Source organism: Heptranchias perlo, chromosome 29 (genome assembly GCF_035084215.1).
Source record: "Heptranchias perlo isolate sHepPer1 chromosome 29, sHepPer1.hap1, whole genome shotgun sequence".
NCBI classification, from domain to species: Eukaryota; Metazoa; Chordata; class Chondrichthyes; order Hexanchiformes; family Hexanchidae; genus Heptranchias; species Heptranchias perlo.
In genome coordinates this window covers 25,208,202-25,225,114 of record NC_090353.1, presented here as the reverse complement: position 1 = coordinate 25,225,114, position 16,913 = coordinate 25,208,202, and the positions used below count along the sequence as shown (strand labels likewise).

Below are 16,913 nucleotides of genomic sequence, written 5' to 3'. Positions count from 1 at the left end.
AGAAAGTCTCCAGGTTCAGTCCTTGGTATGTGCATATCTCCATCAGAGCATCTATAGGGGCACTACATTTGGCTCAGCTGTCCTGGACCGAGGACACTCATGGGGTTGGGAGTGGGGGATGCCACCGTTTCTACACCTTTGATTGCTTCTAGTGACCCTTGAAAGAACTTAGGAGATTCCTGGGGCCACCAATTGAGGATGGAACAAGGCACAGTATAACTTCTGCCTGCTCTTTGATGTGTCTCTGACTCATTTAAATTCTGGTGTCAGGCTAATTTGCATAATAAGGTATCTGCACCACTTTTGTCACGTACGAGGTACCTGCCTCAGGAGGGAGGGATATTCCTGCTGTACCTTGCCACAGCATAAGTGGTACCACCGTAGCATCTGAAGAGGTTTGAAAAAATTTGAAAACCTAACACTCAGAGCTCACTGATACATTTGCCGCTCTCCAAACAACAATTAAATTATTTGCAGAACGATTGTCAATGGGAAAGTGCCATTTTACACTTGTGGGTCCCACTTCCACCAGGGTCTAATTCTGGCACTCCACATATGCCTGCATCATGCAAGTTATACTTAGTATTGGAGCCTACAGAGGTGAAGCTGGCAAGAACTTTGGCAGATTGCGTTATCCCATCAGTGCTGCCTCTTGCAGTGACGTCCTCATGATGGTGATGGGTGGGGAAGACACCCGAAGCATATTTACATATTTCTGGTGGAAATTGAGAATGCACATAAGGGGGTGGATTCCCAACGTAACTGGGCCGTGCCTGAAATTTTTTCCTCCACCCTTAATGAGAACAGTAGTTTTGCACTGGCAGGGGCAGTTTTAAGTTGTATGCCCATCACTCAGAAAACCCCAAAATGCTTCACATCTATTGATTACTTTCTGAAGTGCAGTTAGTTGCTGTTGTTATGCAGGCAAACACAGCAGCTATTGTGCAATGTGATCCCAAAAACATATGAATAACCAGTTAATCTGCTTTGGTGATGTGGGATCAGGGAGCAATGTTGTCCGTAACATCAGGAGAACCCCCTGCTCTTCTACAAATAGTTCCATGGGATCATTAATGTGCACCAGAACCACTGGAACGCAGATATGGCTTCAGATATACTGTCCCATCCAAAGGATGGCACTTCTGACAATGCAATCCAGCGCTCTCTCAATAATCATTTAAGTGCCAGTCTAGATTATGTGCTCAAGTTTTGGAGTGAGACTTGAACCCACAACCGTCTTGACTTGGAGGCCAAGAGCGCAGAGTCAAAGTGACACTTACTGGAAACTGCACATAGTTGGTCATGATGCCCCATGTGGTCAAATAGCCCAATACTGGCTGATGTGAAGAAAGGCCCATGGACAGCAGTTGGAGAACTTCTGCTGCCTCTGTACTGAATCATGCTGGGATACTGCTCCAATCACCAGAGTGTGTTTGAGGGGTGGGGGTGATGAGAGAAAATGAAAGTTAATAAACTTGTAACATAAGAAACCAGCTTATAGAGTCTATAGGCAGATATTTGATCCCTTATATAAAAAAAATCCACATCTTTTTAATTAGGACATAATTGTTTATTCACTGTATACAAAATTCAGTCAACCATGCAAAATTTCAAACAGCAATCTTTCTGTAACGCTTCATAGCTTACTGTATTTAGTAGCACATGTACTAATATAACTGACCACCAGAATTTTATAAAATACAATATCCATAAAATGACCAAAAAAGTAAAATACAAAGCTTCCAGTAATACCAACTGCTACGTGGGTACTACATATACAGACTTGAAACACAGGGATACTGATAGTGAGGAACAGGATTTCTTTAGGCACATTTACTGGTGATTCCTGAATAAGAGGCTTCTTTTCGAAGCTGTGTCTATTTTGAGAAAATAATTTAAAACATTTTTCAAATTGCCAAACTTTGACAGACTACATACACAAAGATCCAGTTCCTATTCCACATTAGTCTGCACTTTTTAAAAAAAGGTTTATTATTCAATGTTACTCCCAGCAAATTTATCTTTTTTAAAAAAACTCATGGTCATCGTTTCTTCTTTTTAAAAAATTACTTTTAAAAAAAAGCCAATTTAAAAAATGCTCCTTCATTGAAAATCCCTGGTCACAACTCCCTCCTTTTCCCGATGGCTCAGAATGTAAATGAATTGTGTGATGCAGTGAGCCATACAGACCAAGAAAATCCCAGACCTCTGAGTTAAGTGATAGAGACATTACAGCCGAGGAGGTGGGGAGAAAAAAACCTCAGCCAGAATTCCTGCTCCTGACCATTATGCACTTTTGGATGTCAGGTGAGGACATTATTGCATTGACAGACATTTGCTGTCCAGACTCACACATTGATACTTTGCCCAAGTGGGTATTCTAAGACTGCCTGTAAAATTGTAAGCCAGCATGAGTTGTCACCGTCACGAGAGGGACGGAAAGGGGAGAAAACTGAAAAGGGAACAAAGCAAACGGCATTCCCCATCACATAGCTGATGTTTGTCCTGTATTTTATCCACATAATTATACATATAAAAATCAAAAGACTAAAAGGTTGCCAAAATAATACAAATTCAAAGAACACAAATTGAATACAATAACGGTCTATTTAAAAAATGTGCAATATGTTCTGGAGACCAGAAGTGCATTCCTTACAAGAAATGTGTCTACCATTCGGATTCCTCAAGACAGTATTGTTTTTATGGGCCTCAATTATGCAAGAGTCATGCCTAACAACTTCTTCCCCCAGTTACTAATATCACAGAATGCTAGAAAGTGGGAGAAGGCAGTGAAACATTAAGTCAAAAGTGACTTTCAGTTTAAGATGTTAAGGATTTCACACATCACTGAAGCTGATTGAGAAATTGAGTAATTTATCCTCACAATCTGGAAATGGCAATTTGCTCAACATAGATAAAATTGGCCCATAAGAAATAGTGCCTGCTTAAACTGAAATCCTAATGTTAGATCTTCACCTATGCCCCATTACTGGCCTCACTGTATTGGATACTTATTTTATTGCAAAGAAATGGTAAGCTGCCCGCAGCCATGGATGAAGATTATGAATTACAAACTGGAATGTTACGATCCTTCCATCCTTAAATACTAACATCTCAATGTATGGCATTCCTCACACCTCATCAGCAAGACCTACAAATAATTGAAAGTACACTACAAAATAGAAACTTCTTGATTACCCATTTTTCAGTCACACAGCATGGGAAAAAAAAGGTCTCCCCTCAAGATAGCATCTCAGCAACAAGCAGCACCTTTGGGTGGTAGGGTGGTGCAGGCTGACCGAGTTGGATTATATGCCTGGCACCCTACTCAAAAAAGCTGGACTGTTGCAGGCAATCTGCTCGGCATCTCAGTCAAACAGCTGGACAATTACCTGCGATCTGCCCCGGGAAAAAATATGCTTTCTGCCAAATGTGGCAGGTTGATTGATATGTTATGAGCTATTGGTATTGTGGCACAAACCAATCTTTATACTGAAAAATAACCCATACTACTGTCAGCATCATAGCTCTGCTGAGCTAGGCATTAGGAACATCACCACTTCTCTAGTTAAAGCAACATCCAGTTCAAAAAGAACCCTGATGACAGAGTGTTTCAAGAGACTGAAACTGCAACTTCAGTATCTTGGGGTTGCTCCTGATAGTGATAATGTGCCTTGGCAAATTGGACTTCACTATAAAAAAAAGTTACACTATATTACAGTGTCTTTTTAAAAAAAGATAGCAACCAAGATAGCCTATTAATTATATAAATGAATTGAACAAGCAATTAATAATGATCAATGAGAGTTGATTTAACAAAAAAAAAAGCAGCAGAGGGCCTTTTTTAAATTAAGGAAAGGAAGGTTTAAACAGAGTCCAAATATAGCATTTAAGCGGGAGTCCAAACGTAGCACCAAAGTAGAGCTGAAAGACTCAAGTGTCAGCAATGCTGAATTGGGAAAACCCAGAATATTGCTTTAAAGTAAGCCAGGGAAGCAGGACCTGAGTGAAAAGTAAATTCAATATTGATTATTAAAAAAAAAATCTAACCAAGAGGAAAATAGAGACAAAAATATTAGGGTTATGAGGTTAGACACTGAGATGGAAAAGTTATGATACTGGAGAGATGAGCTTTGATTGGCTGAATAGCCTTTTCTGTCCTGGACTTCATGTTCTGATGACTCAGGTTCCAAATCCTCCAACGTTAGTTTGTCTTAATTTCAGTTTTATAATGATCTTATTTAGATGAATTTAACAATACCTTGCAGATGAGATAACATCACCTGAGCAGAATGGTTTAGTACCCAAAAAATCCAATGCAGCATCAGAGACTGCATCGCTGTGGCAATGTTAAAGAGCGAGATATGAGGGAGTGAAATTCCTCTTTAAAAAATGGAAATAAATCTGTTTTGTATGAAATTGCATTCACTGACTTTGAAATGCTCAATTTCTATAATTCCTGTGATTTTACTAGCAGATCACTCACTCATTTCCACTTCTCGTTAAAAGAGGAATTTCAGCCTATGCTTCAAAAAAGATGGCCATTAGATATATTAATGGAGATAATGGCGACTACTGTCCTATTATGTGGGGACAATTTTTAAATCACAAACCAAAAGAATTTGCTTTCCCTTTTCTTTCTCCACTATCTTGATACTTGAAAGAATTTTGAATTCATTTATAATACCGGTCACAATTCTACTGTAAACTCCCACTGATTATGCCAAGACACACAGATAAAAGTAACAGAATTGTGTCCACCATCAGCACTTGTACCAGTAAATGTTTTAACTTGACGCTGACCAGATATCTCATGGGTAGTCACAAACAAGTTATGCCCAGCCTCACAGGAATAAAAATATACATATTGGAGGGTGGGAGGTGGATCACAGCTGCCCATGGAGTATTCTATTCAGAACACTCAGTGAAATGGTGTTCTTTTTTGGAGCACAATGCAAGATTGGAGACTGAAATAAGAGGCATTTATATGGATTACAGCATATGGTTGAATTCCTGAAACACAACTGGTTGAGAGGTGGGTGCATTAGTGCACGAGCTATTTATAGTAAAATAGTAATTAGTGTAAATTTAAATCACTACCTTAAAAACATGCTTCTTTCCACAAATATTTACATTACTTTCTTAAAGTTATATTTATCTTTTTTTTTTCCAAACACAAAGCTAGCAATTTTAGTAGAGTAGAACACTTTAAGATAAAGAATATCTTATTATATATGGTAACTGATCAACAGTTTACCATAAGCAAACTACTGGGAACAACAATCTTCCAATTTCACACACTGAAACACACACTAGATACACACACGCCCCCACGTTTGTATGGTGAAATGCATGCATCAGCAACACAGCCCCCTGAGTAGAAACATTACAAAAATACCATATATATATAGCACTTTAAGAAAGGCAGTATGCACATAACCCCATAGTTAGATCATTTTTGCACACAGATGACTTTTGGTGAAGCCAGTCAATCTCCACCTTTCAATAAAAAGCCAGTGAATGCTTTGACTACATATGACTTTCTTCATGTGTAAGATGTGTTTGTACCAGTCACTAATGATGAGCAGATCTCAATAAATACCTCAAGTATTCTGAAAAGTCTGCAGCTCTTATGCAGAAGCAGTTTGTAACATTTGTTTTGGAATCATAATGGACAATGTCATTTTTCCTTCTTCCTACCAACTTCATTGTGAGCAAGTTTCCCAGGAAAAAGTGGTCACAGGTTGGGAACTGTCCTCCGTTGTACTGGGATACAAAATACTGTTGTAATTAAGTATTGTGAAGAAAGATGTCCTACTTGGGCACATTTTTGCTGGCAAACCAAACCACAGTAAAGTTAGCCAAAAAGCTGGCCATAGTCACCATAGATACCATGTTACAAGCTTGATTTCTCCATGATCGTTTAAGACCTGGGGCATATTTTATCTTCAGAAAGATTGATCACATGTAAAGCCAGATTGACATTACAGGTGTCAAGCTGGAGTCATGTCCAGTATCGAATGGTACAGTTCTTTGTAATCTTAAAATCTCACAGCAACAGGAGTTAAACTGGGCTGTAAACCAGGAGATTTCCAACAGGCTGCTAGTAATCCCATTCTGGCCTACTCACCATGTAAGGGTCATTATTATACCAGCAGTACATTACTTGTATACCAAATGTGCAGACACATTTCAACAGTTTCACTGTACAAAACAATTTAACCTCCCCCCCCCAAAATATTTAAAGAAGTTTCTGCAGAGGTATACCAGTGTCCAGAATTGCAGTCCTATGTCTGTTTCTGTGACATGTTGGCAAGCTCCTTCGTAGCCCTGAGACATATCAATCAAATGACTGCAAATTATTGTCACTGTATAAACCTTGCAAGTTACAGTAATTCAGTTCCTGAGCTGAACCCAATGAAAACTCCCTAGGGAGGGGAACTGTATTACACAATAGATGACTGAGAATTGATGGACAAACTAAGCAGAATTGATTCCATATGGTTTTTAATTCATATTTGAACATAGTATCAAGACTTATTTATAAAACCTGTGAAACCGTAGAAAAAAGTGACTTCATGTTTACTCTACCTGCTCCAGTTAAAACTGTCCTAAAGTGTCTTTAATACATCTTTGAAAAAGAAATATAATCAAATCTATGTCACTGTATTAACACACAGTGGAGCTCTGTGTGGCTGTTTAGTTTACTTGTAGAGCTGTGACTCAGTTAGTCTGCATGGCCTTTTTTAATTTAAGAAGAAGCCACTAAAATAGGTCAATTTTCAACTAGGTTGACTAAACACAACGGCTGCACTTCAATTTACTCCAAAAGCCTGCCCGGAGTTACTGCAATAAGTTAAAAATTCAAAAATAAAAATGGGCATCAGGTCTAACTAGGGCAGATAATAATATTGGGGACAATATTAACAAGGTCCACAACTCACACTATTTTACTCTCATACTAACCCAACAAAAGAAGCAAGCTGCTGAACTTCTGTTGCTGGCTACAGTCACTGTGTGTGCAAAAACAATGCATATGAAAAAGGCCCTTCCCCCAACACTTGTCCACAAAGATCAAATGGTTCAAAAGCAAAGATCTACAAGCACAGTCCACACATGCTTGGACGGTGGGATGCTAGACTCTCAGCTTAACAAGACTTTTGGTACAAACTGTGTTTTTTTCAGTCTAATTGAACACAGGATTAGGAGAAGGAGACGGGGATGGGGATGCCAGGCTGTGGAAGGTGGGTGCCAGCACGTTGGGGGGTGATGCACTTCTGCTGTTTGGCTTGACGATCATGCTGGGCTTGAAGTCAGGGTGTCGGCGAGCATGCTTCATCAAGTGGTCGCTGCGCATGAACCTCTTCTCGCACATTGGGCACCTGAATTTCTTCTCACCCGTATGGGTGCGATAATGTCGAGCCAGCTCATCAGAACGGGCAAACTTCTTCAAACACTGAGGCCAGGTGCAAGGAAAAGGGCGCTCCCCTGAAAGAAAAAATGGGATAAAAATAAGACACGACGAGACATTGTGAGCTCAGCTTAAACAAAAGCATGGGAATGATTTTAGTCCGTAATCTCATGCGAGGGTCCAATGCTTTTCCCTCATGGATCTCCTCCTCCTCCTCCAATATAGCCACCTACCCATTACTATGGTAAAGTTTAAAGCTGCCCACTGATACTTTTCCCCAGTGTGTATGCCTAGAAACTAAGGGGGTAATTTTAACCTAACTTGTCGGGCAGAAAACCCATGGAATCGGGTGCAACGCTGGTTTTATACCCTGCCCAATGGTAAAACCAGCGTTGCACCTGATCGCTTCAGTTTCCCACCCAGCGAGTTAGATTAAAATGGCCCCTTTAAGTGTCACAATTTAACGAAAGTAAAAATTGCAACCAGGCAAAATCCTGAACTCCACTGGATATCCACCTACTTGCACAACCCTAGCCTGTGCTGCAGTTAGCTGATCTCAGCAAGGCAGTATTAGGGGCACTACAGTAGTCTCTGTGCCCCTTGGATTAGCAAGCCCTGCTCCTGCTGGCTATCTAGTGACTGCTGCTTAAAAAAAAGTGCACTTTTGGTTTTGTCATTTGAGGCCTTCATTCGATAAGATTACTCCCAGCTATCCAGTATCTCTGGTAATAACTTGATAGTGTTAATTGGGAGATAAAGCTTTGTGTCCATAGTGTAATATTGACTTCTTTCCACACAACAGAAACCCTCAACTAATGCAAGAAGTTTATAGCACATTAGAAAGCACAAAGCAATAGAGAGACATAGGCCAATTACCTCCAGTGCACATTCAAAAGATTACTTCAATTTTATGTGATCACAAGTTGTAAGGCCAGTTCTTCACTTCAGACTCAGACCACCACAACCTGGAGCAAAGTCCCTTGGGACTACATGCAGGCTACTAATAATTCAGGTCATTTGTGCTAAAGAAAAACTGAATTATCGAACAATTTGGATTAGCAATATAAACACAGCAAAGTGGGAACTTAATGCTTAAAAATGATAAGTTGAATTAACTAACTGTGAATTCAAAGTAGACTGAATCAGGAAATAGATTGATGCGGTTGTTCTTCAAGACTGCACAGGGTTCAATTAAAGCAAGATCAGCAGAGTGTCACACTTTTTTTAAAAACTCTCCCTTGCCTTTCACCCCATCTGTCTGGTCACAAATTAAAAGGACTATTCAATCTAATCCATTACACCACCCAGTCTCCAACAGAGCTCTCATTTCAATAGCATGTGAATCTGGATTAAGGAACTGCTTGTTACAGAGTCACTGACAACACTAAGACAAAAACAGGTTAATGATACGAGGCACATGAATGACACTGCACGTGGTTTAAGCAGCTGCTTGGGCAAGGGAAGGTTTTAGGAGTACAGTAACAGCTATCAGCCTTAAGTAAGTTTAATTGCCCGTACAGCACTGCTGTTGCCAACAGCCTTTACTGCAGTGAAGGTGCTGAAAAATATAAACAGCAACCTGCATTTATATAGCATCTTTAACATAGGAAAACATCCCAAGGTGCTTCATAGAAGCATTTATCAAACAAAATTTGACACAGCCACATATTAGGACAGGTGACCAAAAGCTTAGTTTTAAGGAACATCTTAAAAAGGAGGAAAGAGAGGCAGAGGGGTTTAGGGAGGGAATTCCAGACCTTAGAGCCAAGGCAAACAAAGGCACAGCCACCAACGGTAGAGCGATTAAAATCGGGGATGCGCAAGATGCAAGAATTGGAGGAATGCAGAGATCTTGGAGGGTTGTACAGCTGGAGGAGATTACAGAGATAAGGAGGGGTGAGGCCAGGCAGTGGAGGGATTTGAAAACAAGGATGAGAATTTTAAAATTGAGGTATTCCCAGATCAGGAGCCAATGTAGGTCAGTGAGCACAGGGGTGATGGGTGAAAGGGACTTGGTGCGAGTTAGGGTACGGACAGCAGAGTTTTGGATGAGCTCAAGTTTATGGAGGGTGGAAGATGGGAGGCTAGCCAGGAAGAGTCAAATCTAGAGGTAACAAAGGCATGGATGAATGTTCTCCAGAGATAAGCCACCTAAATATACCAGGGCCATGAGGCATCAGGGCCCACACTGTGGGACACTGAGGTCTGCAGGGTGCCCAGTGTGTGCACTAAAGCAGGCTTGAAAAGAAAATGTGGCACTATGAGCATCCAAACCAACCATTCAAATATGTAAATTGTATGCAAATTAGGGGATCACTCATAACATCTTAAGTGTCTGAACAGTGTTCCAGATACTCAGCACCCATATAAAATGAGCATTGTATGGGAAGCCCTTTCCCTTATGTTGAGTTCTTTAGCTTTACAGGAGTGACTTGCAGCCGGTAGTTGCTGCACCTATTTCTGTGCTTCTGTTCTTCATTTGTTAATCTGTTGAGATGCTTTGCAAGAAATGAATTTAGACAGCTTCTTAAAGCTGAATCTCATCTGCCTCCACACCTTTTTCTAAAACAAAAATTTCTTGAATTTTGATAGTTTCCCCTTTAAGGATCACCAGCACCACCTTTAAGAGCAGCTGCACGCCCACTAGTCCTTGTTCCTTCCCAGCGCTTTCCCAGAGAGCACCATGTCAGAATTCAAATGAGCCAAGCTTGCATTATAGAGCGAGGTCAGGTCAGTTCAGGATCATGTAGGGCCTAAAGTACAGCTGTCCTGCTGCAAATGTGCTGGGACAGTATCACTGGTCCTGTGGTTTTCATCATCACCACGAGATAAGCTACCACATTTCTTGGTTACGGATTAGTGATGTGGTTTCCCCCATCACTGGCCTGTACTGACCTTCCTCAGCAAAGAAGTTCTGGCAGCCAAGAACAAAAATCACAATTTTCAAGTAGGTGCACATGAAAAAAAAAACAAGTTTGTACATCTGCAGCTGTTTGTTAATCCAGTGCAAGGAAACCCACTCCAATATAAAAAAGGAGGGGAGATTCATAGCAACAGAATCATCAAGTATCACAGAATTACAGGCAGTGCTACCATTTGAAGAGCGTATATCAGTATCTTAGCTATGTTTAGATATATTGAAAGTTACTAAATAGATAATGAGTCTATTAAAGCATGTTAACATACATGCAAATCATTGGAAAAAAGGATCATCAAGATAGATTGAAACAATAGTGGTGTTTTTAAAAAGTTTTGGTCAATGCTCTCCTGATGCCCCAGTAAGTAAAACCGTGACATGTAATAATACTAAGCCAGAAAAACCAAGGTGGTCACAGATTGCATCCTTGTTCTGCAATGAGATAGCTGGACAGTGGTGTGTGCATCCTACAATTGGTTTCAGTATCTCCAAGCTGATGGAGAGAAAAAAAAAGGGTGTCCATTCATAATTGCTATCCAATGACCTCTCTGAAGTGCTTGTGTGTGGGCATCAGACAAGGACTTGAATGTGCACAACTAACTTGTTACTTAGCCGACTGACAGTCATCTAGGGTCACACAAGGGTAAGATGCTGTGTGCCACCCCAGGAAACCATGCCATAGTACCACCATCTTCAGAAAAGATAGGGGGTAAGGTGTGGGAGAAACAAAATGACTGAGGACAAGTTCCATAAACTTGGTTTGTATTCTACTGAATATGGGAGATTGAGGTGTTTGATAAGGTAGATGGGGAAGCTATTTCCTCTGGTGGGGGAAATCAAGAACAAGGAGACATAATCTTAAAATTAGAGCTAGGCCATTCAGGAGCAAAATCAGGAAGCACTTTTTGGAATTTGGAACTCTCTCCCCTAAAAGGCCACAGGTGTTAGGACAACTGTTTTCAAGACTGAGATAGACAGATGTGTTAGGTAAGGGTATCAAGGGATATGGGGCAAAGGCAGGAAAATGGTATTGAGGTGCAGGTCAGCCCTGATCTAATTGAATGGCAGAGCAGGCACGAGGGGTTGAATAGGAACAGGTGTAGCCAATGTTTCTAATACTGGCCCTGGCACAAGACCTGCACATATGGGCACAGTATAAAAACAGTTTAAACAATAGGATATCACAGTGGGAGAAAGGGGGCACCGTAGGGGCATGGTGGGTCGATAAGCCATGGTGAACCAAATGACACAGGAAGGGCAAACATTTTTTTTTAAAAAGGGGAAAAAATTCCCTCTCCTCCACTACACCCCCAGTTAAATTCTGCTTCACAAATGGCTTGAACCTCCTAGCTGGAAAGAAAAGGAAGCTGTCACAGCGACCCAGCATAGGCGATCAAAAGTAAATATAAATTATTCCACCCTCTTAGGAGTGCTGTGAAAAGATAGAAGCCCACACAATCTATCAAAACTATATGTTAAGAAGTAGATTATGTAACTATTGCCTGCTCTGCAAATATAGTTCAAATGATAATGTATGTTTAATGGACTACAACTCAATATCTTTTAAATGTCAAATTAAATATTTTTTTAAAACATGGATGTACAAACTAATTTGAATGCTTGGTTATAGATTACCTATATTCCATCCAAACCACTAATGCTTTTTGAGAGATTTTAAAAATAAAAAGTTAAAAACAATATTCCTCAGAAAACCTTTTCAATGACTCAGGTAATTTGCCTGTGTCAATTTTGAAACCATAATCTCATCTCCACAACTAAATCTGGACTGACATTTTTATTCATCTTCATTTGGGATTTGGAAATAACTGCAATGAGATTTACTGTTGCACAGCAGGACAGACAAAAACTGGGAGTGGGCTTCTTTGGTGAAAACCATATAAAAGCACAGCTACATTTTTAACACTAATGTACATAACCAAAGAGCTCTAGACTATTGAGGTCCAAGGACAGCCAGATTTGTTGGTCTGACAGTAGTTTGCTTCTGTACCCATCAGTGCAGCATTTGGGATCATCCAAGTACCTTTCAGCCTGCTGACCAACTAGTTGTCACCTGTTCCTATTTTCTTGGTCTGTTTAGTTTCTAAATAATTTTCTATCTAGCTTATTTAACACTGGCAGTATCCCCAGACTGCTTCTCTTCCATCCCCATTGCCGCTGCATCTAGTCATCAGTTTGTGTCTTATGAAGTGAATGGGTCAATGGACACTGATCAAGAACTACAAAATTGGTCTGCTGCAAACCTTATTAATTGGAATGAAGACTGTTCTAAATGCAAATTGTTTCACGGTGCATTGTTTATTTCAACAAGCTTTGAAATCAATGGAAGGGACCTATACAGGACCAGAGCTGCAAACATGGTCAAACTGAATTTATTTTTGTTTGCAGATTCTCTCAGTGGGAATTTGCAGCTAAATTTATTGAAAGTGAATAAATTGATTGTACATCGAATGATTATGCCCCTCTTTTCCTGAGGGCATGGACTCATTGGTGAACAGCTCCACAGGCACCCTCCAGTGCCTAATCCAAGAGGCCATTCTTTATATGTGATCCCAGTGAGTGTTAACAGGCTTTGACCACATGGGGCATTACAGTTGAGCTTGGCACTGCCCACTCACTTTCCAGTAGAGGTCACTCCGTCCCTAGCCCAAGGAGGCAAAAACTAATTGTGGCATCTTCCCTGCTGAGATTAGCTAACTCAGCTCAGACTAGAAATCAAAGCTGTGACCTTCTGTATGTAATTGAGTTAGTTCTCATTCTCTCAATCCTCATTTACTATAATGAGAATCAGGCTTTGCCTCAAACTCTACACTTCCTATTTTCCAGTTTCTCCCTTAAAATATATAATAGCCCCCCCCCAGGAGTGCTTGATCAGGGACGATAGGGAGCTATGGGGAGACAGTAGGGAAATGGGATTAGTTATAGATTGTTTTAGCAAAGAGCTGACATGGGCATGATGGGCTGAATGGCCTCTTGCTGTGCTGTAAACTTCTATGGATAAGTCCAAGTCACACTCTATCGCTAGAGAAGAATGGTCAATCAGAAAATACACTTGGAATGGATTATTATACCCTTGAAAGCATCGACATCTTCACTCAGGATCAACTACTGGTCTTTTCCCTGTTAATAAATGAATGCTTTTTATGTTACATATTAAATTTAAAAATCTGTACAAGATTTTAAAAATTATTCAACCTATGAAATACAATCTGTGTGGCTAACACAATTCCACACAAGCTACTAAAAAACTCTTTAGAACATATCTCCTTTCACCCGCACTGTCCCAATTACAATTGTGTCAGGTTTGATAAAGCGTTTTGGCCATAGTTAAGAAAAAAATCAGCGAGTTAAAGCTATAAAAAAGGATCTGGAAATTAAGGATGCTGAAATTCTATTTAGGATTGGCAGAATATCTGAGGCCGAATTTACACACGCAAGCAGAAAAAAAACAGGATGTGCTCGGCAGTGACATCAGAACCACCATAAATCAAGCAGTTCGCAGAAAATCCATTCTATTTGCATCACGCTCAACAAGCGGGTTGTGTTAACAGCAGCCCCTCGGGCTGCAAAAACAAGCGTGGCAGCGTGCGAGGGAACAGGCGAGCCGGCGAGCACACGCTACTGAGTCACCGGGAACCGCTCGTGTTTATCACTCGGCGGCTCCCCAAAAAAAAAAACCACGTGGGGCAGAGCCGCCAGCGCCCCGCCCCCTCCCTCTCAACCTCCCGCTGATTGGCCGACACCACCAACTACGCCCTAGATTGTTAATCATTGGCTGAAAGTGTTAGGCAGCTCCGCCCACACCCACACTCAGCGTCGCATCGTGGGCGTTGTAATTTGTTACCCAGCCCAGCCTTTTAACTTTAAAAAAAAGTCATCCAAATTCTCAAGAATTTTGAATGTATTCTATCAATTTAAATATTTAATAGATTTCTTTTTTTTTTAAAAACATTTTTCTCCCCAATCTTAAAACTTGCTGAACTTCCACCCAGTCTACTCCACATGTGCCTCAATTATAACCCGCCAGATGCAAATAAGCCTCCACCCAAATTTCACAATCCAGACCCCCCCCCCCCCTCCATATTGTTTGATGAGTTATTAAACTGAACATTCATCCTAATCACACATTAGGTTTCCAGTAACTAAACGCGTAGTGTGTGTCCACACACAGATATATTTGGAAGCCAAACCCTAAACAGTTAAGTTTCTTGGATTAAAAATGTGACGAAACGCTTCTCGCCCTCGCTGAAATCCAGCGACTCAGCTGCTTTACCATCAATTTACAAACAATTCCGGTGTTTCCCAATTATGGGCTTTTTTTCCTTTTAAGAGGAGAAACGTGTTTAATTCCTCCCCCTCCTCCTCCTCCTCTCTCTCTCTCTCTCCCCCCCTCCCTTCAGGCAACGAGGAGGCGGAGATCTCGATACTGGCAGTCCGCCAGTGTCATGATCTCGGGCTCAGAAGCTCGTTCTCTCTCCCCGCCACACCCCCATGGACAAAAAAAAAACCCTCCGCCAAGGGCACACACACATTGCAAAGAGTGGGAAATGACGCAAACTGGGGACATTCTGACGTTTTATATGGGATGGGGGGGGGGGGGGTTAGCAGCCTGCAGAGAGACTGCTGGCAGAGGTTAGAGGCGACCCATCACAGGATAAGGCCACTGCCCGCTGAGTGCCATGTGGCAACGAATTGCCAAAGTCATTTGTAACCCATTTCCCCTGATGCTACGGGCACCTGTAAGATTACTGATGCCCGGCCTCAATATAGGTTTAGAGCTAAATAGCTGCGTTTGTTAGAGCTGGCGTCACTGCGAGTTGGCCGACTCAGTAACAGGTCGTGTTGTCTACCCCGCCCCCCTCACTCCCTCCCTCAAGATTATCCAAAAAGAGCTAAAGGAACTCTAGCATTAAAAAGGTACAACACAGCTAGAATTCTGCCAGCATCAGATCCCCTAAACCGGTTACATATGTAACAGTTACATAAGTAACGATGCGCTCTCTCTCTCTCTCCAATGGACCCTGGGAGCTGTAGTCCTCCCTCCCAGACCATGTCAGTCACACAGCTCCAACAGGTCCTGGATCTGTCGGGGTTCTTCCAGACAAGTTGAAACATGCAGACCCCCCTGAGAAACTTAACCCAGCACAAGCAACAACTTCTAAATATCACTTCCTCTTTGTTAAGCAACAGACGTCAAACTGAATCTACCTAATTTTACCATATTTATAGCTTACTACCCAGAGCCTCACCAGAGTGACCCCTCCCCTTCTCAGAATTGCTAAGTCTGCTAAAAGGGACGTTAACCTGCAAGAAAAAAAAAGTACGGTTAAAGCAAACTTCTTTGTTCTACTCAGGTCAACGGCACTTTTAAAGCACAGATAAAACGGTTATCGTTAGTAACATCCGTAACCGAGGGGAGTATTGCCGCGGATTAAAACAAAAACCATCTGACATGAAACTGTAACAATATTATCCACGACAGTTAATCGCCATAAATTACCCCAGTTTACACTATGAAAGCAGCGTGGTGTAACAAAAGACTAAGGAATGCGAATGAATAGGAAAGAACAAAGAAAACTGGCAGGATCATCAAGACACAAAATGAAACGTGGCGACAACTTTGTTACCAATATCAAGAGAATAAGGCATTAATTTCTACCTGTGTGAGTTCTCATGTGTGCTTTCAGATGGGACGATTTTCCGTACACTTTGTCGCATCCCGCAAAGTAACACTGATGTTTTTTCACCGTAGATTTGTCCGATCGTTTGGTTTTCCTCTTTTCCGACATGCAGTTTGTCGTTATTAGGGTCGGGGTCGTGACCGGGGTAGAGGGTCCCTCGGACAGCGTGGTGTAGCCGCTCTCCAAACTCTCCCCGGAGGACGAATTGCTGCTTTCGGAATTGGAAGACATCGGTCTGGATTTCTGCAGATCGGTCAAAATGCTCGCCACCATCAGCAGGTTGCCGCCGTCTTTCAGCGTGTCGCTCACTTCTTTGTCCTCCTTTGAAGTTATCTCGGAACTTTCTTCTTCTTTCACCGGCGAGCCGTGCACCACCGCCCCGCTGGAAATGGACATCAAGCACTCGGCAGCGAAGTAATCGCGACAGGCGAACGCAGACATGGCTAGGAATGGAAGGAGGGTCTCTCTCTCTCTATGTATGTGTGTGTGTGTGTGTGTTGGGATCTCTCCCTCCTCCTTCCCCCCGCCAGGGACTGGCCGGTACTTGGTTAAAATGCAATCTCCAGCTGGACAGGAGCCGGCGAACTGAGCCCGGTGTGCTGTTGCCCCGATGCTTTGTCTGGACAGGGGAGGACGTGTAACACGCCTACTCCAAATGGGCTGTGACGCGCCGGGCGGATCCCAGGCTCAGAGCCACTCCGTGACGAGCGCTTATTGACGCTGGAAACCCCTGTCTCCAGGGGAAGAGAGAGACACGACGCAAGAGAGAGAGAAAAAAAAAGTTTGGCAGTTTCCCAAATTTCAGAATCTAAAAACATTTTTTTTAAGAGTGCGTGAGATTGAAGATAAATTCTGTATTTCTCTTACAGGCGATTCTCATGCCGGC

General features: G+C 41.7%; 1 protein-coding gene across 1 annotated transcript; it reads right to left on the bottom strand.

Moving 5' to 3' along the window:
* Positions 1-1,548: 1,548 nt before the first annotated feature.
* On the bottom strand, positions 1,549-16,669 carry LOC137299525 (Krueppel-like factor 9). Its single transcript, XM_067968328.1, has 2 exons — positions 16,006-16,669; positions 1,549-7,488 (listed from the first exon to the last, which is right to left on the bottom strand). The coding sequence occupies exons 1-2, from the start codon at positions 16,466-16,468 to the stop codon at positions 7,187-7,189; spliced, it is 765 nt and encodes a 254-aa protein (XP_067824429.1). The 5' UTR covers positions 16,469-16,669; the 3' UTR covers positions 1,549-7,186.
* Positions 16,670-16,913: the final 244 nt, after the last annotated feature.